Source organism: Rhinoraja longicauda, chromosome 10 (genome assembly GCF_053455715.1).
Source record: "Rhinoraja longicauda isolate Sanriku21f chromosome 10, sRhiLon1.1, whole genome shotgun sequence".
Lineage (NCBI taxonomy): Eukaryota > Metazoa > Chordata > Chondrichthyes > Rajiformes > Arhynchobatidae > Rhinoraja > Rhinoraja longicauda.
In genome coordinates this window covers 59714501-59739549 of record NC_135962.1, presented here as the reverse complement: position 1 = coordinate 59739549, position 25049 = coordinate 59714501, and the positions used below count along the sequence as shown (strand labels likewise).

Below are 25049 nucleotides of genomic sequence, written 5' to 3'. Positions count from 1 at the left end.
ATAGGTGCAGGAGGAGGCCATTTGGCCCTTCGAGCCAGCACCGCCATTCATTGTGATCATGGCTGATCATCCACAATCAGTAACCCGTGCCTGCCTTCTCCCCATATCCCTTGATTCCACTAGCCCCCAGAGCTCTATCTAACTCTCTTTTAAATTAATCCAGTGAATTGGCCTCCACTGCCCTCTGTGGCAGAGAATTCCACAAATTCACAACTCTCTGGGTGAAAAAGTTCCTTCTCACCTCAGTTTAAACTTTTAACAGTTTAGTTTAGTTTAGTTTAGAGATACAGCGCGAAAACAGGGCCTTTCGGCCCACTGGGTCCGCGCCGACCAGCGATCCCCGCACATTAACACTATCCTACACACACTAGGGACGATTTACAATTTTACTGAAGCCAATTAACCAGTGATTAAATCCATCCAGTGAATTGGCCTCCACTGCCTTCTGTGGCAGAGAATTCCACAAATTCACAATTCTCTGGGTGAAAAAGTTCCTTCTCACCTCAGTTTTAAATGGCCTCCCCTTTATTCTTAGACTGTGTGGGCCCTGGTTATGGACTCCCCCAACATTGGGAACATTTTCCTGCATCTAGCTTGTCCAGTCCTTTTATAATGTTATACGTCTCTATAAGATCCCCTCTCATCCTTCTAAACTCCAGTGAATTGGAATAGTTTAATAACCGGGAGATGCAGCGGGTCTTGGCGGACGGAGTGTTGGTGTTGGGCGGGACGGTGGGTGAGACCACGCTGGGTCTCGCCGATGTAAAGGAGGCCACATCACTCCCACTGAAGTAGCAAGTTTGTAAATAGCTGTCCAATTGGAAGGATTTGCTACCAATAAAAAATATTTATTTTCACCGGAATCTTATTCACAGCCTCTGAAATGGCTGCTTGCACTTGTGTGTGTGTGTGTGTTTGTGTGTGTGTGTGTGTGTGTGTGTTTGTGTGTGTGTGTGTGTGTGTGTGTGTGTGTGTGTGTGTGTGTGTGTGTGTGTGTGTGTGTGTGTGTGCGTGTGTGTGTGTGTGTGTGTGTGGGGGGGTGTGTGTGTGTATGTGCGTGTGTGGGGTGTGTGTGTGTGGGGTGTGTGTGTGTGTGTGTGTGTGTGGGGGGTGTGTGTGTATGTGTGTGTGTGTGTGTGTGGGGGGGGTGTGTGTGCGTGTGTGTGTGTGTGCGTGTGCACGTGCGCGTGTGAGTGTGTGTGTGTGAGTGTGTGTGCGTGTGCGTGTGTGTGTGTGTGTGTGTGCTTCACGTTGACTCTCACCACAAAGGTAGGAAAATAACTGCTGACGCTGGTACAAATCGAAGGACTGGAGAAGGGTCTCGACCCGAAACGTCACCCATTCCTTCTCTCCCGAGATGCTGCTGCCTGACCCGCTGAGTTACTCCAGCGTCTGGTGATACTCACCACAAAGGTAGGCGGTTTGATAGATAGTAAAGATGCATATCACAAATGACAGCAGGGTGTTGATCGGCAGGGCAAGTGGGCTGGGGAATGGCGGGTGGAGTTTAATGCAGGTAACAGTGATGTGTTGCATTTTGGGAAGTCGATATAGATCTTCACAGTGAATGTCAGAGCTCTGGGGGGGTGGCAGAGCAGAGGGATCTAGGAGCATCATCATCAGCGGTCACTGGAAGCGAGTGTGACTGTCCTCTCCATAGGGTCGGATGCCTGTGCGTGACTTTGTTTAACGTGGGGAGACTGGTGCACAGACAGCCACCACACGGTCCTTGACAGATCTGGGTCAGGATCCAGTGGCATGGAGTCCAAGACGACCGGGGACCCTTTTCTGCTGCAGCCTTCATCCATCCGCCTTCCCAGCCGTTGTGACGCTCCACTAAAGTCAGCTGTCAATAGACAATAGATAATAGGTGCAGGAGGAGGGCATTCGGCCCTTCGAGCCAGCATCACCATTCAATGTGATCATGGCTGATCATCCACAATCAGTAACCCGTGCCTGCCTGCTCCCCATACCCCCTGACTCCGCTATCCTTAAGAGGGAGGGATGTGGGGGGAAGGGAACGGGGGGGGGGGGGGGGGGGGGGGGGTGCGAAAGTGAGGCTCAAATAGAAATAGAGGAGTTGAGGATGGGAGACAAAAACACAGAAACATAGAAAATAGGTGCAGGAGGAGGCCATTTAGCCGTTCGAGCCAGCACCGCCATTCATTGTGATCATGGCTGATCGTCCACAATCAGTACCCTGTGCCTGCCTTCTCCCCATATCCCTTGATTCCACTAGCCCCTAGAGCTCTGGATAACTCTCTTTTAAATTCATCCAGTGAATTGGCCTCCACTGCCCTCTGTGGCAGAGAATTCCACAAATTCACAACTCTGGGTGAAAAAGTTTCTTCTCGCCTCAGTTTTAAATGGCCTCCCCTTTATTCTTAGACTGTGTGGCCCCTGGTTCTGGACTCCCCCAACATTGGGAACATTTTTCCTGCATCTAGCTTGTCCAGTCCTTTTATACGTCTCTCTATAAGATCCCCTCTCATCCTTCTAAACTCCAGTGAATACAAGCCCAGTCTTTCCAATCTTTCCTCATATGACAGTCCCGCCATCCCGGGGATTAACCTGGTGAACCTACGCTGCACTGCCTCAATAGCAAGGAGGTCCTTCCTCAAATTAGGAGGGCAGAGTAGGGGAATCGAGAACCAGTGGACGCAGGTTTAAGGCGAGAGGGGAAAGATTTACTGGAAACGTGAGGAGTGGTGGGTGTACGGAATCGGCTGCCAGAGGAGGTAGATTCACACAGAGCTCTCCAGTGAAAGATAGTTATATTTTAACACGTTCCTGTTGTTCTGGGCTCTGTTTGCATTGGGCTGCAGATAACGCAGTTTAAAGATTGCCCAACATGACCACATGGAACGTTGTTGTGAGAAGCAGGTCGTGGGCAAAGTGCAGAGTCCCGGGGAGAGGACAGGCCCAGGTTAGTTATTCTTTGCTTTTTGTTCCTGAGGACAGTTTGTGGGCTGCCGTTTTCTTTGAAGGTCGACACGGAGTAACTCAGCGGGACAGGCAGCATCTGTGGAGAGTAACTGAGTTTGACAGGCAGCATCTGTGGAGAGACTCAGTGGGACGGGCAGCATCTGTGGAGAGTAACTCAGCGGGACAGGCAGCATCTGTGGAGAGTAACTGAATTTGACAGGCAGCATCTGTGGAGAGTAACACAGCGGGACAGGCAGCATCTGTGGAGAGTAACACAGCGGGACAGGCAGCATCTGTGGAGAGACTCACCGGGACAGGCAGCATCTGTGGAGAGTAACTCAGCGGGACAGGCAGCATCTGGGGAGAGTAACACAGCGGGACAGGCAGCATCTGTGGAGAGACTCACCGGGACAGGCAGCATCTGGGGAGAGTAACTCAGCGGGACAGGCAGCATCTGGGGAGAGTAACACAGCGGGACAGGCAGCATCTGTGGAGAGACTCACCGGGACAGGCAGCATCTGGGGAGAGTAACTCAGCGGGACAGGCAGCATCTGTGGAGAGTAACTGAATTTGACAGGCAGCATCTGTGGAGAGACTCACCGGGACAGGCAGCATCTGTGGAGAGGAGGAATGTGTGACGTTTCGGGTCGAGGCCGGGACTCGCTCTGACTGTCCTCCAGCTCCGGGCCTAGCTCCAACCGCGACCGGCACAGACCCCAACCGTCACGGGTCGTTCTCTCTCCGTCGCTAACTCTGAGCACCTCTGGTACTGGAGATGAGGGCTGGGCCGGGCGGCAGTTTTGCCCGGCGTGGCAGGACGTGGCCATTTTGTATCCTCCTCCCCTCTGTCTTCCCTTTGGTCAGCGGCCACCCCCAGTGCCTGGACTTCAAGCCCCCCTTCCGCCCTCCCCAAGGCCTGGCATTCTGCTCGCGCTACACCACCCTGGGCTGCTGTGACTCAGCCCAGGACATGGACATCAGGGATCGCTTCTACAGGGTGATGGACAAGGTGGACTACTCTCTGTACTACACCTGTGCTGTGTTTGTACAAGACATCTTGTGTGCGGTAAGTGACGCTGTTAGGGCCAGAGACTGGTGGAGGACAAGACTATGGACATTGATCAGCCATGATCACATTGAATGGCGGTGCTGGCTCGAAGGGCCGAATGGCCTCCTCCTGCACCTATTGTCTATTGTCTATTGTTTATTGATTGACCGATTTTTATTTTAGTTTAGAAACATAGAAAATAGGTGCAGGAGGAGGCCATTTGGCCCTTCGAGCCAGCACCGCAATTCATTGTGATCATGGCTGATCGTCCACAATCAGTAACCCATGCCTGCCTTCTCCCCATATCCCTTGATTCCACTAGCCCCTAGAGCTCTATCTAACTCTCTCTTAAATTCGTCCAGTGAATTGGCCTCCACTGCCTTCTGTGGCAGAGAATTCCACAAATTCACAACTCTGGGTGAAATAGTTCCTTCCCACCTCAGTTTTAAATGGCCTCCCCTTTATTCTTAGACGGTGTGGCCCCTGGTTCTGGATTCGCCCAACATTGGGAATATTTTTCCTGCATCTATTTAGTTTAGATTTAGAGATACAGCGCGGAAACAGGCCCTTTCGGCCCACCGGGTCCGCGCCGCCCAGCGATCCCCGTACATTAACACTATCCTACACCCACTAGGGATCATTTTTACATTTGCCCAGTCAATTAACCTACAAACCTGCGCGTCTTTGGAGTGTGGGAGGAAACTGAAGATCTCGGAGAAAACCCACGCAGGTCACGGGGAGAACGTACAAACTCCGTACAGACGGCGCCCGTAGTCGGGATCGAACCCAGGTCTCCGGCGCTGCATTCGCTGTGAGGCAGCAACTCTACCGCTGCGCCACCGTGACCGCTGCGCCACCGTGACCACCCTAAATCTTTCCTCTCTCACCTTAAACCTACACCCTCTGGTTCTTGATTCCCCTACTCTGGGTAAAAGACTCTGTGCATTCCTCTCATGATCATGTAGACAATAGACAATAGACAATAGGTGCAGGTGAGGCCATTCGGCCCCTCGAGCCAGCACCGCCATTCAATGTGATCATGGCTGATCATTCTCAATCAGTACCCCGTTCCTGCCTTCTCCCCATACCCCCTGACTCCGCTATCCTTAAGAGCTCTATCCTGCTCTCTCTTGAATGCATTCAGAGAATTGGCCTCCACTGCCTTCTGAGGCAGAGAATTCCACAGATTCACAACTCTCTGACTGAAAAAGTTTTCCCTCATCTCCGTTCTAAATGGCCTAACACTTATTCTTAAACTGTGGCCCCTTGTTCTGGACTCCCCCAACATTGGGAACATGTTTCCTGCCTCTAACGTGTCCAACCCCTTAATGATCTTATATGTTTCGATAAGATAAGGGCCTGTTTCCGCACGGTATCTCTAAACTAGACTCTAAATTTAATGGGAACCTGAGGGGCAACCTTTTCATTCAGTGGGCGGTGGTTATATGGAATGGGCTTCCAGAAGAGGTAGTCGAGGCAGGTCACAGCATTTAGATCAGCACAGTGGCACAGCGGTAAAATCGCTGCCTTACAGCGCCAAAAACCCGGTTCGATCCTGACTACGGGTGCTGTCTGTACGTTCTCCCCGTGACCTGGTGGGTTTTCTCCGGGTGCTCCGGTTCCTTCACACATTCCAAAGACGTGCTGGTTTGTAGGTTAATTGGCTTCTGTAGGATAGTGTCAGTGAATGGCGTGACCATTGGTTGGCACGGACTCGGTGGGTCGAAGGGCCTGCTTACAACCTGTATCTCTGAACTGAAGTTATCTAACACTTATCTAACAAGACAATAGACAATAGACAATAGACAATAGGTGCAGGAGGAGGCCATTCAGCTCTTCGAGCCAGCACCGCCATTCAATGCGATCATGGCTGATCACTCTCAATCAGTACCCCGTTCCTGCCTTCTCCCCATACCCCCTCACTCCGCTATCCTTAAGAGCTCTATCTAGCTCTCTCTTGAAAGCATCCAACGAACTGGCCTCCACTGCCTTCTGAGGCAGAGAATTCCACACCTTCACAACTCTCTGACTGAAAAAGTTCTTCCTCATCTCCGTTCTAAATGGCCTACCCCTTATTCTTAAACTGTGGCCCCTTGTTCTGGATTCCCCCAACATTGGGAACATGTTATCTGCCTCTAATGTGTCCAATCCCCTAATTATCTTATATGTTTCAATAAGATCCCCCCTCATCCTTCTAAATTCCAGTGTATACAAGCCCAATCGCTCCAGCCTTTCAACATACGACAGTCCTGCCATTCCGGGAATTAACCTAGTGAACCTACGCTGCACGCCCTCCATAGCAAGAATATCCTTCCTCAAATTTGGAGACCAAAACTGCACACAGTACTCCAGGTGCGGTCTCACCAGGGCCCGGTACAACTGTAGAAGGACCTCTTTGCTCCTATACTCAACTCCTCTTGTTACGAAGGCCAACATTCCATTGGCTTTCTTCACTGCCTGCTGTACCTGCATGCTTCCTTTCATTGACTGATGCACTAGGACACCCAGATCTCGTTGAACTCCCCCTCCTCCTAACTTGACTCCATTCAGATAATAATCTGCCTTTCTATTCTTACTTCCAAAGTGAATAACCTCACACTTATCTACATTAAACTGCATCTGCCATGTATCCGCCCACTCACACAACCTGTCCAAGTCACCCTGCAGCCTTATTGCATCTTCCTCACAATTCACACTACCCCCCAACTTAGTATCATCTGCAAATTTGCTAATGGTACTTTTAATCCCTTCGTCTAAGTCATTAATGTATATCGTAAATAGCTGGGATCCCAGCACCGAACCTTGCGGTACCCCACTGGTCACTGCCTGCCATTCCGAAAGGGACCCATTTATCCCCACTCTTTGCTTTCTGTCTGTCAACCAATTTTCTATCCATGTCAGTACCCTACCCCCAATACCATGTGCCCTAATTTTGCCCACTAATCTCCTATGTGGGACCTTGTCGAAGGCTTTCTGAAAGTCGAGGTACACCACATCCACTGACTCTCCCTTGTCAATTTTCCTAGTTACATCCTCAAAAAATTCCAGTAGATTTGTCAAGCATGATTTCCCCTTCGTAAATCCATGCTGACTCGGAATGATCCCGTTACTGCTATCCAAATGCTCAGCAATTTCGTCTTTTATAATTGACTCCAGCATCTTCCCCACCACTGATGTCAGACTAACTGGTCTATAATTACCCGTTTTCTCTCTCCCTCCTTTCTTAAAAAGTGGGATAACATTTGCTATCCTCCAAGCCACAGCAACTGATCCTGAATCTATAGAACATTGAAAAATGATCTCCAATGCTTCCACTATTTCTAGAGCCACCTCCTTAAGTACTCTGGGATGCAGACCATCAGGCCCTGGGGATTTATCAGCCTTCAGTCCCATCAGTCTACCCAAGACACTTGGACTGTAGGAAGGAACTGCAGATGCTGGTTTAAACCAAGACAAACACAAAATGCTGGGGTAACTCAGTGGGTCAGGCAGCATCTGTGGAGAACATGGATAGGTGACGTTTCACAGAGTGCTGGAATAACTCAGCGGGTCAGGCAGCATCTGTGGAGGACATGGATAGGTGACGTTTCACAGAGTGCTGGAGTAACTCAGCAGGTCAGGCAGCATCTCTGGAGAAAATGAATAGGTGACGTTTCGGTTCGAGACCCTTCTTCAGACTGGTGGATCATGGATACATGGATCGGAGAGGTTTTTGAGGGATGTGGGCCAAACGCGGGCAGGTGGGTCAAGTGTAGATGGGGCTTGGGGGAGTTGGGGGAGTTGGGCGGCAGGGCCTGTTTCCATGCTGTGCCACTCTGTGACGGTGTTGGTGGGCATTCCCCGAGTCTGATGGTGGTGTGTGTGTGTGTCCTTTGCAGGCGTGCTCCCCCTACGCCGCCCACCTGTTCGATGCGGAAGACCCTTCGACTCCCACCAGGCGTTTGCCCGGACTGTGCAGAGACTACTGCACGGAGCTGTGGGCCAAGTGCCAGCCTGCCCTGCCCCTGCTGGTGGGCGATGGACCTCTCCTGGACCTGGTGGCCAGCAGGAGGAGGTTCTGCCAGGCCGTGAGGCTGCAGGACCTGGACTATTGCTACCCGCACGTGCTGACCAACGGCAACCTGACCAGGGGCCTGGGGGTGGTGGGGGCGGGCACAGACGGGTGCCTCCAGCTGTGCGTGGAGGAGGTGGCCAACGGCCTACGTAACCCCGTCGCCATGGCCCACGCCAACGACGGCACGCACCGCGTCTTCATCGCCGAGCAGCTGGGCCTGGTCTGGGTCTACCTCCACTCCAGGGCCAGGCTGGAGAGACCCTTCCTCAACATCTCCCAGGCCGTCCTCAGCTCCCCATGGGAAGGGGACGAGCGAGGGTTCCTCGGCCTGGCCTTCCACCCCGCCTACCGACGCACAGGGAAGGTCTACATCTACTACTCCATCGAGCTGCACCTCCAGGAGAAAATCCGAGTCAGCGAGTTCACCGTGTCCTCCTCCGACATGAACGTGTTGGACCATCGCTCAGAGAGGTCAGTGGCTCCACTCCATCGCGTTGTAGATGTACAAGTCAGGTCAAGTTAGGTCAAGTCAAGTTAGGTCAAGTCAAGTCAAGTCAAGTCAGGTCAAGTCAAGTTAGGTCAAGTCAAGTCAAGTCAGGTCAGGTCAAGTCAAGTCAAGTCAGGTCAAGTCAAGTCAGGCCAAGTCAGGTCAGGTCAAGTCAAGTCAAGTCAGGTCAGGTCAGGTCAGGTCAGGTCAGGTCAAGTCAAGTCAAGTCAGGTCAAGTCAAGTCAAGTCAAGTCAAGTCAAGTCAAGTCAAGTCAAGTCAAGTCAGGTCAGGTCAAGTCAGGTCAAGTCAGGTCAGGTCAAGTCAGGTCAAGTCAGGTCAGGTCAGGTCAAGTCAGGTCAAGTCAAGTCAAGTCAGGTCAAGTCAAGTCAAGTCAGGTCAGGTCAGGTCAAGTCAAGTCAAGTCAAGTCAAGTCAAGTCAAGTCAAGTCAAGTCAAGTCAGGTCAGGTCAAGTCAAGTCAGGTCAAGTCAGGTCAAGTCAAGTCAAGTCAGGTCAGGTCAAGTCAGGTCAAGTCAAGTCAAGTCAGGTCAAGTCAGGTCAAGTCAGGTCAGGTCAAGTCAAGTCAAGTCAGGTCAGGTCAAGTCAGGTTAAGTCAAGTCAGGTCAGGTCAAGTCAGGTCAGGTCAAGTCAAGTCAAGTCAGGTCAAGTCAAGTCAGGTCAGGTCAGGTCAAGTCAAGTCAAGTCAGGTCAAGTCAGGTCAGGTCAGGTCAAGTCAGGCCAAGTCAAGTCAAGTCAAGTCAATACACATACAAGATGTGTACACACAGTGAAATGAAAGGCCACCCACACAGTCCAGCAATAAGAGCAATTAAAAATAAACAATAACACACACAATCACAAACCAACACAAAACGACAACAAAGAAACCCCATCCATCACAGTGAGTCAGAGAGTTTTTCAGTCAGAGAGTTGTGAATCTTCATATTTATTTTTTCATATTTCAGATACAGCGCGGAAACAGGCCTTTTCGGCCCACCGAGTCCGCGCCGCCCAGCGATCCCCGCACATTAACACTATCCTACACACACTAGGGACAATGTTTTACATTTACCCAGTCAATTAACCTACATACCTGTACGTCTTTGGAGTGTGGGAGGAAACCGAAGATCTCGGAGAAAACCCACGCAGGTCACGGGGAGAACGTACAAACTCCTTACAGTACAGCACCCGTAGTCAGGATCGAACCTGAGTCTCCGGCGCTGCATTCGCTGTAAGGCAGCAACTCTACCGTTGCGCCACAGAAGGCAGTGGAGGCCAATTCACTGGTTGAATTTAAAAGAGAGTTAGATAGAGCTCTAGGGGCTAGTGGAATCAAGGGATATGGGGAGAAGGCAGGCACGGGTTACTGATTGTGGATGATCAGCCATGATCACGATGAATGGCGGTGCTGGCATGAAGGGCCAAATGGCCTCCTCCTGCACCTATTTTTCTATGTAACGCATGCCAGACGGCAACAGTTCAAACAGGTGGTGACCGGGGGGTGGTGTGTGGAGTCTCTAATGACGTTAGTGGCTCTGCTGGGGTGGCGTGAGGCGGTGGTATCCTCCATAGAGGCCGTTGACTGGGGTGAAGCATAGAGGGAGTGACTGGGGGTGAGGCGTTAATCTCACGGGGTCTACTCTCCCCAGGATTATTTTGGAGGTGGATGAGCCAGCGTCCAACCACAACGGTGGGCAGCTCCTGTTTGGAGACGACGGCTTCCTGTACATCTTCACCGGAGACGGAGGAATGGCCGGCGATCCTTTCGGCAAACATGGCAACGCACAAAATAAGTAAGGGGAAATTTTTGGGGGATTTAATTTTTTTTAAATTTTATTGCGCTTCACAAAAATACAAATGAGAATTAATTTCACAATTATAGACAATAGGTGCAGGAGGAGGCCATTCGGCCCTAGAAATCTTGAAATCCTGAAATCCTGAAGTCTTGAATTCTTGAAATCCTGAAATCCTGAAATCCTGAAATCTTGAAATCCTGAAATACTGATACAGAAATCCTGAAATCTTGAAATCTTGAAATCCTGAAATCTTGAAATATTGAAATCCTGAAATCCTGAAATCCTGAAATCTTGAAATCCTGAAATACTGAAATCTTGAAATCTTGAAATCTTGAACTGAGTTGAAGGTTGATGTGTGTCTCCTCTCTCTCTCTCTCCCCCTCTCTCTCTCCCCCTCTCTCTCTCCCCCTCTCTCTCTCCCCCTCTCTCTCCCCCTCTCTCTCTCCTCCTCTCTTCTCTCCCCCTCTCTCTCTCTCTCTCTCTCTCTCCCCCTCTCTCTCTCTCTCTCTCTCTCTCTCTCTCTCTCTCTCTCTCTCTCTCTCTCTCTCTCTCTCTCTCTCTCTCTCTCTCTCTCTCTCTCTCTCTCTCTCTCTCTCTGCCTCTCTCTCTGCCTCTCTCTCTGCCTCTCTCTCTGCCTCTCTCTCTGCCTCTCCCCTCATTGCAGGTCGGCCTTACTGGGGAAGGTGCTTCGGGTGGATGTGAACAACAACCACCGCGGGCCGCTGTACCGGATCCCGGTGGACAACCCGTTTGCCCGGGACCCTGGTGCGCGTCCGGAGGTCTACGCCTACGGGGTGCGGAACATGTGGCGGTGTTCCGTGGACCGCGGCGACCCTCTGACCAAGGAAGGCAAGGGAAGAATCTTCTGTGGGGACGTTGGGCAGAACAAGTTCGAGGAGGTGGACATTATCGAGAAAGGCCGGAACTATGGCTGGAAGGCCAAGGAAGGCTTTTCCTGCTACGATAAAAAACTCTGCGCAAACTCTTCCTTAGGTAAGAATTTATTTTTGAATCCCCTGAGTCCGTGCGGGGATCGCTGGTCGGCACGGTATAAATGTAAAAATTGTCCCCAGTGTGTGTAGGATAGTGTTAATGTGCGGGGATCGCTGGTCGGTGCGGACCCAGTGGGCCGAAGGGCCTGTTTCTGCGCTGTATCTTAGTTTAGTTTATTCCATTTGGTTTAGAGATACAGCGCGGAAACAGACCCTTCGGCCCACCGTGTCCGCACCGCCCAGCGATCCCCGCACATTAACACCATCCTACACACACTAGGGACAATTTTTACATTTACACCCAGCCAATTAACCTACAAACCTGCACGTCTTTGGAGTGTGGGAGGAAACCAAAGATCTCGGAGAAAACCCACGCAGGTCACGGGGAGAACGTACAAACTCCGTACAGACAGCGCCCGTAGTCGGGATTGCCCCTTCCTGTGCCCATTGGTTGCGGATATTAATAGAACATAGAACCGTACAGCCCAGAAACAGGCCCTTCGGCCCACATTGTCCATGTTGCACCTAGAGCAGGTTGAATCAAGTACCAGGGGACATGGGTTTAATGTGAGAGGAGAAAGATTTAATAGGAACCCGAGGGGCAACTTTTACACTCAGAGGGTGGTGGGTGTAAGGAGCGAGCTGCCAGAGGAGGTAGTTCAGGCTGGGACTGTAACAACATTTAAAAGACACTTGGACAGGTACGTGGGTAGGAATGGTTTAGAGGGATATGGGCCAAACGCGGGCAAATGGGATATCATGTGGATAAGTTGGGCGGAATGGCCTGTTTCCTTACAGCACTGGGCTGTACGACTCTAATGAGTTGTAAACATGGAAGATCGAAGCAAGAGGCCATTCAGCCCATCAATTCTGTTCTATGACTACACACACACACACACACACACACACACTGAATTATTTATTTCTCGTTTAATATATTGCTTACAGTGTACTAGGTTTACATACAATGCCCTCCATAATGTGTGGGACAAAGACCCATCATTTATTTATTTGCCTCTGTACTCCACAATTTTAGATTTGTTATAGAAAGCAATCACATGTGGTTAAAGTGCACGTTGTCAGATTTTATTAAAGGGTATTTTTATGCATTTTGGTTTCACCATGTAGAAATTACAGCTGTGTTTATACATAGTCCCCCACATTTCAGGGCACCATAATGTTTGGGACACATGGCTTCACAGGTGTTTGTAATTGCTCAGGTGTGTTTAATTGCCTCCTTAATGCAGGTATAAGAGAGCTCTCAGCACCTAGTCTTTCCTCCAGTCTTTCCATCACCTTTGGAAACTTTTATTGCTGTTTATCAACACGAGGACCAAAGTTGTGCCAATGAAAGTCAAAGAAGCCGTTATGAGACTGAGAAACAATAATACAACTGTTAGACACATCAGCCAAACCTTAGGCTTACCAAAATCAATTGTTTGGAACATCATTAAGAAGAAAGAGAACACTGGTGAGCTTACTAATCGCAAAGGGACTGGCAGGCCAAGGAAGACTTCCACAGCTGACGACAAAAGAATTCTCTCAATAACAAAGAAAAATCCCCAAACACCTGTCCGACAGATCAGAAACACTCTTCAGGAGGCAGGTGTGGATTTGTCAATGACCACTGCCCGCAGAAGATTTCATGAACAGAAATACAGAGGCTACACTGCAAGATGCAAACCACTGGTTAGCCGCAAAAATAGGATGGCCAAGTTACAGTTTGCCAAGAAGTACTTAAAACAGCAACCACAGTTCTGGAAAAAGGTCTTGTGGACAGATGAGACGAAGATTAACTTGTATCAGAGTGATGGCAGGAGCAAAGTATGGAGGAGAGAAGGAACTGCCCAAGATCCAAAGCATACCACCTCATCTGTGAAACACGGTGGTGGGGTGTTATGGCCTGGGCATGTATGGCTGCTGAAGGTACTGGCTCACTTATCTTCATTGATGATACAACTGCTGATGGTAGTAGCAAAATGAATTCTGAAGTGTATAAACACATCCTATCTGCTCACGTTCAAACAAATGCTTCAAAACTCACTGGCCGGCGGTTCATTTTACAGCAAGACAACGATCCCAAATATACTGCTAAAGCAACAAAGGAGTTTTTCAAAGCTAAAAAATGGTCAATTCTTGATTGGCCAGGTCAATCACCCGATCTGAACCCAATTGAGCATGCCTTTTATATGCTGAAGGGAAAACTGAAGGGGACTAGCTCCCAAAACAAGCATAAGCTAAAGATGGCTGCAATACAGGCCTGGCAGAGCATCACCAGAGAAGACACCCAGCAACTGGTGATGTCCATGAATCGCAGACTTCAAGCAGTCATTGCATGTAAAGGAAATGCAACAAAATACTAAACACGACTACTTTCATTTACATGACATTGCTGCGTCCCAAATATTGTGGTGCCCTGAAATGGGGGGGGGAACTATGGTGAAACCAAAATGTATAAAAATGGCCTTTATTAAAATCTGACAATGTGCACTTTAACCACGTGTGATTTTTTTTCTATTACAAATCTCAAATTGTGGAGTACAGAGGCAAATAAACAAATGATGTGTCTTTGTCAAAAAAACGTTATGGAGGGCACTGTATTGTGTTGTGCTGCATCAAGTAAGAGAGTCATTGTTCTATCTGGGACACACTATCTTGTACGTTCTCCCCATGACCTGCGTGGGTTTTCTCCGAGATCTTCGGTTTCCTCCCACACTCCAAAGACGTACAGGTTTGTAGGTTAATTTGACTGGGTAAATGTTAAAAAAATTGTCCCTAGTGTGTGTAGGATAGTGTTAATGTGCGGGGATCGCTGGGCGACGCGGACTTGGTGGGCCGAAAAGGCCTGTTTCCGCGCTGTATATATATGATATGATATGATATGACAATGAAACGCTCAGAATTTAGAAGGATGAGAGGGGATCTTATCGAAACATATAAGATTATTAAGGGGTTGGACACGTTAGAGGCAGGAAACATGTTCCCAATGTTGGGGGAGGCCAGAACAAGGGGCCACAGTTTAAGAATAAGGGGTAGGCCATTTAGAACGGAGACGAGGAAAGACTTTTTCAGTCAGAGAGTTGTGAATCTGTGGAATTCTCTGCCTCAGAAGGCAGTGGAGGCCAATTCTCTGAATGCATTTAAGAGAGAGCTAGATAGAGCTCTTAAGGATAGCGGAGTCAGGGGGTATGGGGAGAAGGCAGGAACGGGGTACTGATTGAGAATGATCAGCCATGATCACATTGAATGGCGGTGCTGGCTCGAAGGGCCGAATGACCTCCTCCTGCACCTATTGTCTATTGTCTATTGAAACTGGCCTCTCCGACTCTGCTCCACCCTGTCGGTCTTTTACAGATGATGTGCTGCCGATATTTGCTTATCCTCACAGTGTGGGTAAATCAGTCACCGGGGGCTACATTTACAGAGGCTGCCAGTCCCCCAATCTCAACGGGCTCTACATATTTGGAGACTTCATGAGTGGGTAAGTCGCTGGCAACCGATGGCGCGGCGGTAGAGTTGCTGCCTTGCAGCGCCAGAGACCCCGGTTCGATCCTGACCGCGGCTGTTTAGTTTAGTTTACGTTAGAGATACAGTGCAGAAACAGGCCCTTCGGCCCGCCGAGTCCGCACCGACCAGCGATCCCCGCACATTAACGCTATCTTACACACAAACTGGGGGGGACAGTTTACATTTATACCAAGCCAATTAACCTACAAACCTTGGGGCACGTCTTTGGAGTGTGGGAGGAAACCGAAGCTTTGCGGAGAAAACCCACGCAGGTCACGAGGAGAACGTACGAACTCCGTACAGACGGCGCCCGCAGTCGGGATGGAACCGGGTCTCCGGCGCTGTGAGGCAGCAACTCTACCGCTGCGCCACCGTGTTGTCTGTATGGAGTTTGTACGTTCTCCCTGTGACCTCGTGGGTTTTCTCCGGGTGCTCCGGTTTCCTCCCACACTCCAAAGACGTGCAGGTTTGCAGATTAATTGGCTTCTGTAAAAATGTTAAATTGTCCCTAATGCATAGGCTAGAATTAGCGTAAGGGCAGATTGCTAGTCGGCGCGGACTCAGTGGGCCGAAGAGCCTGTTCCCATGTCGAATCTCAAGGGTTGCCAACTTCCTCACTTCCAAATACGGGACAAGGTGACGTCACTGCCCCGCGCCCCACGTGACCTCACCCAGCCAGCGGCCACGTGCTCCCGCTCCACCAATGGCGGCCGCCCAGGCCGGGAGGCGGGTTGCTATGCAACCTCCGTCAGGCGGCACCCGACTGTCCGGGCCTGCAGTGTCCGGGCCTACAGTGTCTGAGCCCACGGCATCGTCCGGGCCTAATGCGGGACAAGGGTGGTCCCGTACTGAACAAACCAATTTAGCCCAAAATACAGGATGTCCCCGGCTAATAAGGGACAGTTGGCAACCCTATTCTGAAGGTACCTCCTTTTATTTTAAGGCTGTGCCCTCTGTTTCTAATTACTGGAGATATCCTTTCCACATTCACTCAATCTAGGTTAGTTGGTCAGTTGAGTTTATTACCACGTGTACCGAAAGCGCCTGTTTCCGCACTGTATCTCAAAACTAAATGGCGCGTGTAAATCCTGCGTCTATTGGCTGTGAACCTTCACCGGCATTGACCGCCATCTGCTGTTGCTGCCCCTTGCAGGCGCCTCATGGCGTTGGCGGAAGATTCCAGAAGCGGCACGTGGCACGATCACAAGATCTGCATGGGCAGGGGCCAGACCTGCCTCTTCCCCGGACTCCGCAATCAGTATCATCGCTACATCATCTCCTTCGGCGAGGATGAAGCAGGTACCCTCTCACTGCCCGCCCCCTGATTCCCATCTCCACAACGCCGGCTCAACACGAACGAACACAAAGCACTGGAGGAACCCCTGGGCCACACGGTGGCGCGGCGGGTAGGGCCGCTGCCTCACGGAGCCAGAGGCCTGGGCTCCATCCCAACCACCGGCCACCGTCTGTGTGGAGTTTGCACCTTCTCCCTGTGCGTTGCCTCCGGGTGCCCCGGTTCCCCCCCCCCAAAATCCCAAAGGGCTCCTTCGATGGCGCAGCGGTAGAGTTGCTGCCTTACAGCGAATGCAGCGCCGGAGACCCGGGTTCCATCCTGACTACGGGCGCCGTCTGTACGGAGTTTGTACGTTCTCCCCGTGACCTGCGTAGGTTTTCTCCAATATCTTCGGTTTCCTCCCACACACCAAAGACGTACAGGTTTGTAGGTTAATTGGCTTGGTAAATGTGAAAATTGACCCTAGTGGGTGTCGGACAGTGTTAATGTGCGGGGATCGCTGGGCGGCGCGGACCTGGTGGGCCGAAATGGCCTGTTTCCGCGCTGTATTTCTAAACTAAACCTCTTCTGATTTCTTTCCAAAACCACATCCTTCCTGTGAATGGTTTAGAGTTAGGTTTAGGCTTTTTATTGCCTGGTGTACCAAGCTACAGTGAAAAGCTTTGTTCTGCATGCTATCCAAACAGATCAGGTAACAAAGAAGGGTCTCGACCCGAAACGTCACCCATTCCTTCTCTCCAGAGATGCTGCCTGTCCCGCTGAGTTACTCCAGCTTTTACTGGCTATCTTCAGATCATACAACGCTATACATAAATACAATGAAGTCAAACTCAAGTACAACAGGCAGAGCAAAGGAGAAGATACAGAGTGCAGAATATAGTTCTCAGCATCGTAGCGCATCAGTTCCACAGACAAAGTCCAATGTCGGCAATGGGTTCGAGGTGAAACGGACAGTGCCCTAGCTTATGGAAGGGCCGTTCAGAAGCCTGATAACAAATGTTATCCCACTTTTTAAGCAAATGTTATCCCACTTTTTAAGAAAGGAGGGAGAGAGAAAACGGGTAATTATAGACCAGTTAGTCTGACATCAGTGGTGGGGAAGATGCTGGAGTCAATTATAAAAGACGAAATTGCTGAGCATTTGGATAGCAGTAACGGGAACATTCCGAGTCAGCATGGATTTACGAAGAGGAAATCATGCTTGACAAATCTACTGGAATTTTTTGAGGATGTAACTAGGAAAATTGACAAGGGAGAGTCAGTGGATGTGGTGTACCTCGACTTTCAGAAAGCCTTCGACAAGGTCCCACACAGGAGATTAGTGGGCAAAATTAGGGCACATGGTATTGGGGGTAGGGTACTGACATGGATAGAAAATTGGTTGACAGACAGAAAGCAAAGAGTGGGGATAAATGGGTCCCTTTCGGAATGGGAGGCAGTGACCAGTGGGGTACCGCAAGGTTCGGTGCTGGGACCCCAGCTATTTACGATATACATTAATGACTTAGACGAAGGGATTAAAAGTACCATTAGCAAATTTGCAGATGATACTAAGCTGGGGGGTAGTGTGAATTGTGAGGAAGATGCAATAAGGCTGCAGGGTGACTTGGACAGGTTGTGTGAGTGGGCGGATACATGGCAGATGCAGTTTAATGTAGATAAGTGTGAGGTTATTCACTTTGGAAGTAAGAATAGAAAGGCAGATTATTATCTGAATGGTGTCAAGTTAGGAGGAGGGGGAGTTCAACGAGATCTGGGTGTCCTAGTGCATCAGTCAATGAAAGGAAGCATGCAGGTACAGCAGGCAGTGAAGAAAGCCAATGGAATGTTGGCCTTTGTAACAAGAGGAGTTGAGTATAGGAGCAAAGAGGTCCTTCTACAGTTGTACCGGGCCCTGGTGAGACCGCACCTGGAGTACTGTGTGCAGTTTTGGTCTCCAAATTTGAGGAAGGATATTCTTGCTATGGAGGGCGTGCAGCGTAGGTTCACTAGGTTAATTCCCGGAATGGCGGGACTGTCGTATGTTGAAAGGCTGGAGCGATTGGGCTTGTATACACTGGAATTTAGAAGGATGAGGGGGGATCTTATTGAAACATATAAGATAATTAGGGGATTGGACACATTAGAGGCAGGAAACATGTTCCCAATGTTGGGGGAGTCCAGAACAAGGGGCCACAGTTTAAGAATAAGGGGTAGGCCATTTAGAACGGAGATGAGGAAGAACTTTTTCAGTCAGAGAGTGGTGAAGGTGTGGAATTCTCTGCCTCAGAAGGCAGTGGAGGCCAGTTCGTTGGATGCTTTCAAGAGAGAGCTGGATAGAGCTCTTAAGGATAGCGGAGTGAGGGGGTATGGGGAGAAGGCAGGAGCGGGGTACTGATTGAGAGTGATCAGCCATGATCGCATTGAATGGCGGTGCTGGCTCGAAGGGCTGAATGGCCTCCTCCTGCACCTATTGTCTATTGTCTATTGTCTAAGCCTGGTTTTCAGGTAAACATATTTCTCTGAGTTGCAATGAAAATCCTGACAGCTGCCTTTTGCTCTCGTTTCCCTAGGAGAATTGTACTTCCTCTCCACACGGATCCCAACAGCCACGTCCCCAAGTGGAGCCGTTTACAAAATAGTCGACCCTTCACGGTAAAACACAGTAACAGCAACACGCAAATAGTTTGGTTGAGTTTAGTTTATTGTCACGTGTACCGAGCGAGGTACAGAGAAACGCTTTTGTTGCGTGCTAACCAGTCAGCGGAAACAGTTTCAGTCAGAGAGTTGTGAATCTGTGGAATTCTCTGCCTCAGAAGGCAGTGGAGGCCAATTCTCTGAATGCATTCAAGAGATAGAGCTCTTAAGGATAGCGGAGTCAGGGGGTACAGGGAGAAGGCAGGAACGGGGTACTGATTGAGAATGATCAGCCATGATCACAGTGAATGGCGGTGCTGGCTCGAAGAGCCAAATGGCCTCCTCCTGCACCTATTGTCTATTGAAAGACTATACACAATTACAGTCGAACCATTCACAATGTACAGACACGTGGGGTGATAGAGTCATAGAGTGAGACAGTGTGGAAACAGGCCCTTCGGCCCAACTCACCCACACCGGCCAACAATGTCCCAGCTACACTAGTCCCACTTGCCTGCGCTTGGTCCATAACCCTCTAAACCTGTCCTATCCATGTGCCTGTCCAACTGTTTCTTAAACGATGGGATAGTCCCAGCCTCAACTACCTCCTCTGGCAGCTTGTTCCATACATTGGAATTGGCCTCCACTGCCTTCTGAGGCAGAGAATTCCACAGCTTCACAACTCTCTGAGTGAAAAGGTTTTTCCTCATCTCCGTCCTAAATGGCCTACCCCTTATTCTTAAACTGTGGCCCCTTGTTCTGGACTCCCCCAACATTGGGAACATGTTTCCTGCCTCTAACGTGTCCAACCCCTTAATAATCTTATATGTTTCAATAAGATCTCCTCTCATCCTAAATTCCAGTGTATACAAGCCCAGTCGCTCCAGTCTTTCAACATACGACAGTCCCGCCATTCCGGGAATTAACCTAGTAAACCTACGCTGCACGCCCTCAATAGCAAGAATATCCTTCCTCAAATTTGGAGACCAAAACTGCACACAGTACTCCAGGTGCGGTCTCACTAGGGCCCTGTACAACTGCAGAAGGACCTCTTTGCTCCTATATTAAACTCCTCTCGTTATGAAGGCCAACATACCATTGGCTTTCTTCACTGCCTGCTGTACCTGCATGATTCCTTTCAGTAAACTCACTGTGTCCTTATTCGATCACAACTCTGTGAGAAGAAAGCTCATGGCATTGTCTTGTGTGGCCGAGGCAAGGTATCCTACTGACTTTGAACCTCAAAACCTGGCGTGAAAATCGAAATGAACTGTGCAGACAATGCTGAAATGGAAAACAAAGTCACCGCTAAGATTCGAGAGGGAGGGAGAGGTCACTGGAGAGGAATTGTTGAGTCATAGTCACGCAGCACAGAAACAGACCCTTCGGCCCTACTTGCCCACACTGGCCAACATGTCCCAGCTACACTAGTCCCACCTGCCTGCGCTTGGCCCATATCCCTCCAAACCTGTCCTAATTCGAGATTTCAAGATACATTTATTGTCACATGTACCAATTAAGCTACAGTGAGATTTGAGTTCCCACACAGCCACACTAAGTGAAAAGCAACAAGACACACAGCCACATAAAATAAAATTTAACATGAACATCCACCACAGTGGATTCCACATTCCTCACTGTGATGGAAGGTAATAAAGTTCAATCAACTTCCTCTTTGTGCACAGTTTTGGTCTCCTAATTTGAGGAAGGACATCCTCGCTATTGAGGCAGTGTAGCGTAGGTTCACGAGATTGATCCCCGGGATGGCGGGACTGCCATATGAGGAAAGATTGAAAAGACTGGGCTTGTATTCACTGGAGTTTAGAAGGATGAGAAGGGATCTTATAGAGACGTATAAAATTATAAAAGGACTGGACAAGCTAGATGTGGTGATAATGTTCCCAATGTTGGGGGAGTCCAGAACCAGGGGCCACAACCAGTCTAAGAATAAAGGGGAGGCCATTTAAAACTGAGGTGAGAAGGAACTTTTTCACCCAGAGACTTGTGAATTTGTGGAATTCTCTGCCACAGAGGGCAGTGGAGGCCAATTCACTGGATGGATTTAAGAGAGTTAGCTGGAGCTCTAGGGGCTAGTGGAATCAAGGGATATGGGGAGAAGGCAGGCACGGGTTACTGATTGTGGATGATCAGCCATGATCACAATGAATGGCGGTGCTGGCTCGAAGGGCCGAATGGCCTCCTCCTGCACCTGTTTTCTATGTTTCTTTGTGTTCTCCCGCGGTCGGGGCTGTTGAACCGTCCGCGGTCGCTGCTGACGACTGTCCGAAGCCCTCGCGTCAGGATGATCGAAACTCCCCGCGTCGGGCGGTTTAAACTCTCCGCAGCGTGGTGTTAAAGTGCGGTTGGAGCTCCATCCGTGTGCCTGTCCAACGGTTTCTTAAACGTTGGGATAGTCCCAGCCTCAACTACGGCACGGTGGCGCAGCGGTAGAGTTGCCGCCTTACAGCGAATGCAGCGCCGGAGACTCAGGTTCGATCCCGACAACAGGCGCCGTCTGTACGGAGTTTGTATGTTCTCCCCGTGACCTGCGTGGGTTTTCTCCGAGATCTTCGGTTTCCTCCTACACTCCAAAGACGTGCAGGTTTGTAGATTCATTGGCTGGGCAAATGTAAAAATTGTCCCCAGTAGGTGTAGGATAGTGTTAGTGTGCGGGGATCGCTGGGCGGCACGGACCCGGTGGGCCGAAGGGCCTGTTTCTGCGCTGTATCTCTAAATCTAAACTACCTCCTCTCGCAGCTCGTTCCATTTACCCACCACCCTCTGTGTGAAAAAGTTACCCCTCAGATTCCTATTAAATCTTTCCCCCCCTCACCTTAAGCCATTGTCCTCTGGTCCTTCACTCCTCTTCTCTGGGCAAGTGTAAGTGAAGGTGTAACCTCGAAGTGAAAGAGGGGCCTGTGATGTTTGTGTTGAATCTTTCCCCTCTCACCTCCCCCCTCAGCCTCTGAAACTCCAGAGAAAACTCTGCTAATGGTTAATACCCTCCAATCCAGGCAGCATCTGGAGAAGCAGTTTTGTACCCTCTCCAAAGTGTCTTTTGATGAAGTTCATGCAAGGGTAACGTGGCATCATGTCCGACACCGACATCGTGGGCCGAACGGCCTGTTTCACTGTTGAACTTAGTTTTAGTTTAGAGATACAGCGCGGAAACAGGCCCCTTCGGCCCACCGGGTCCGCGCCGACCAGCGATCCCCGCACACTAACACTATCCTACACCCACTAGGGACAATTTATACATTTACCAAGCCAATTAATTAACCTACAAACCTGTACGTCTTTGGAGTGTGGGAGGAAACCGAAGATCTCGGAGAAAACCCACGGGGAGAACGTACAAACTCTGTACAGACAGCACCCGTAGTCGGGATGGAACCCGGGTCTCCGGCGCTGCATTCGCTGTAAGGCAGCAACTCTAACGCTGCACCATCGACCCGAAACGCCACCCATTCCTTCTCTCCAGAGATGCTGCCTGTCCCGCTAAGTTACTCTCCACAGATGCTGCCTGTCCCACTGAGTTACTCCAGAGATGCTGCCTGTCCCACTAAGTCTCTCCAGAGATGCTGCCTGTCCCACTGAATTACTCTCCAGAGATGCTGCCTGTCCCACTGAATTACTCTCCAGAGATGCTGCCTGTCCCGCTGAGTCTCTCCAGAGATGCTGCCTGTCCAGCAGTCTCTCCACAGATGCTGCCTGTCCCGCTAAGTTACTCTCCACAGATGCTGCCTGTCCCGCTGAGTCTCTCCAGAGATGATGCTGCCTGTCCCGCTGAGTTTCTCCAGAGATGCTGCCTGTCCCGCTAAGTTACTCTCCACAGACTCAGGAACAGCTTCATCCCCAGGGCCATAGCTGCTATGAACCGGTCCTGCTGAGCCGGATGGCCACAACGCATAGATCAACTTGCACTTTACCCTGTCTAAAAACTGTTACAATTGTTTCATTTCGTTGGGTTGCTGTTAATTACTTAAATTATTGCATCGTATGGGAGGCGCATTCCCAATCTCGTTGTACCCCTGGGTACAATGACAATAAAGATATATTGTATTGTATTGTATTGTATGCTGCCTGTCCCGCTGAGTCTCTCCACAGATGTTGCCTGTCCTGCTGAGTTACTCCAGCATTTTTGTGTCTATCTCCCCCTACACTGAGCCCATCACACACTCTCAGGGCAGTGACATCACGGCTTAAGGGGAAAGGAGGGAGCGGGGGGGAGAAAGGGGTCATGTCAAGCCTAATCCATGTTGTGTCCATTCCCCAGGAGAGCACCGCCCAGGAAATGCCACTACACTCCGCTGCCCGTGAAAGTCAAAAGCAAACTCATCAACTTTGCACCTCGGCCAAGTAAGTCACAGAAAGACAGAAATCAGGTGCAAGAGGAGGCCATTTGGACCTTCGAGCCAGCACCGCCATTCATTGTGATCATGGCCGATCATCCACAATCAGTAACCCGTGCCTGCCTTCTCCCCATATCCCTTGATTCCACTAGCCGCTAGAGCTCTATCTAACTCTCTTTTAAATCCATCCAGTGAATTGGCCTCCACTGCCTTCTGCGGCAGAGAATTCCACAAATTCACAACTGAAGAAGTTTATTCTCTCACCTCACTTTTAAATGGCCTCCCCTTTATTCTGAGACTGTTTTGTGGCCCCTGGTTCTGGACTCCCCCAACATTGGGAACATATTTCCTGCATCTAGCTTGTCCAGTCCTTTTATAATTTTATACATCTCTCTATAAGATCCCATCCCGTCCTTCTAAACTCCAGTGAAGTCCTCTTATTATTCTCAGCGGGTTCATTCCCTTGAGGCATTGAGTCGCAGGTCACGAGGTTGTCAGACTCCTTCCGGTACCCTGTCTCGTTGATATTTGATATCCGACCCACAATAGTGGTGTCTGTCGTCTGCCAATTTGGACATTGAATTAGATTAGTACGTGGCCTACACAGTGGTGGGTGTACAAGGAGTAACGATGGGGGCTGAGAACACATCCTTGAGGGGCAACGGTGATGAGGATTATTGTGGAGGATGATTTGCCCCCCTCTCCTCTCTGAGTGGGGACTGTTGGTCATAGGGTCGCCAACTGTCCCGTATTAGACGGGACATCCCGTAGTTTGGGCTAAATTGGTTCATAGACAATAGACAATAGGTGCAGGAGGAGGCCATTCAGCTCTAAGAGCCAGCACCACCATTCAATGCGATTATGGCTGATCATTCTCAATCAGTACCCCGTTCCTGCCTTCTCCCCATACCCCCTGACTCCGCTATCCTCAAGAGCTCTATCTAGCTCTCTCTTGAATGCATTCAGAGAATTGGCCTCCACTGCCTTCTGAGGCAGAGAATTCCACAGATTCACAACTCTCTGACTCATCTCAGTTCTAAATGGCCTCCCCCTTATTCTTAAACTGTGGCCCCTTGTTCTGGACTCCCCCGGGCGGCTGCCATTGGTGGAGCGGGAGCACGTGGCCGCTGGCTGGGTGAGGTCACGTGGTGCGCAGGGCGGTGACCTTGTCCTGTATTTGGGAGTGAGGAGGTTGTCACCCCACACCCACTCTGAGCATGTTCTTTGCCCCCCAGGATTGAGGAAGAAGCCGGGACGGCCGCGGGCGAGAGGAAGGCCGGTGTCCGTAGCGGGGAACAGTACGGACTGGTTTGTGGAGCTGCTGCGATCGCTGGAGAGGTTGCAGGAGGGAGCGGGCGGTGACGCCGGGCGCGGCGCGGTGGCGGCGGTGACCACCCCCCGGCCGCATGTCCCGGTGGACGGAGCGGTGCGCCTTGCCGGCGCGGAGGGCGTGCCGGGCCGGGGCACGGTGGAGGTGTACGTGGGGGGGGCGTGGGGCACCGTGTGCGATGACCTGTGGGAGCTGCGGGCGGCGGCCGTGGTCTGCCGGCAGCTGGGCTTCCCGGCGGCCCTGGCCGCGTACCGCAAGGCCGAGCTGGGCGCCGGCGGCGGGCCGGTGCTGCTGGACGACGTGCAATGCCGCGGCGACGAGGACAACCTGCTGCAGTGCCGGCACGCGCCCGACACCGAGATCAACTGCTCCCACCGCGAGGACGCCGGCGTATGGTGCGGTGACTCACGGTCTTGAACACACCACGCAAAATGCCCGTGTACCACCGCAACCACGAGGCAGACAGACCCTGAGACCACAGCCTGGCAACAGACAATAGGTGCAGGAGGAGGCCATTCAGCCCTTTGAGCCAGCACTCCCATTCATTGTGATCATGTCTGATTATCCACAATCAGTAACCCGTGCCTGCCTGATCCCCGTATCCCTTGATTCCGTTAGCCCCCAGAGCTCTATCTAACTCTCTTTTAAAGCA

The 25049-nt window shown here is 50.6% G+C and overlaps 1 protein-coding gene across 1 annotated transcript; it reads left to right on the top strand.

Annotated features, from left to right (window-relative positions):
- The first annotated feature begins 2935 nt into the window (after positions 1–2935).
- On the top strand, positions 2936–25049 carry LOC144597707 (HHIP-like protein 1). The gene is made up of 9 exons (XM_078407238.1): positions 2936–3991; positions 7852–8498; positions 10163–10306; positions 10974–11302; positions 14656–14782; positions 15962–16107; positions 18655–18736; positions 22992–23074; positions 24303–25049. The coding sequence occupies exons 1-9, from the start codon at positions 3701–3703 to the stop codon at positions 24812–24814; spliced, it is 2361 nt and encodes a 786-aa protein (XP_078263364.1). The 5' UTR covers positions 2936–3700; the 3' UTR covers positions 24815–25049.

Coding starts and splice junctions, on each gene's coding strand:
- LOC144597707 (XM_078407238.1), top strand. CDS start 3,701: ATGAGGGCTGGGCCGGGCGGCAGTTTTGCCCGGCGTGGCAGGACGTGG. Junction 11,303..14,655: donor CTGCGCAAACTCTTCCTTAG/GTAAGAATTTAT, acceptor GGTCTTTTACAG/ATGATGTGCTGCCGATATTT. Junction 14,783..15,961: donor TTTGGAGACTTCATGAGTGG/GTAAGTCGCTGG, acceptor TGCCCCTTGCAG/GCGCCTCATGGCGTTGGCGG.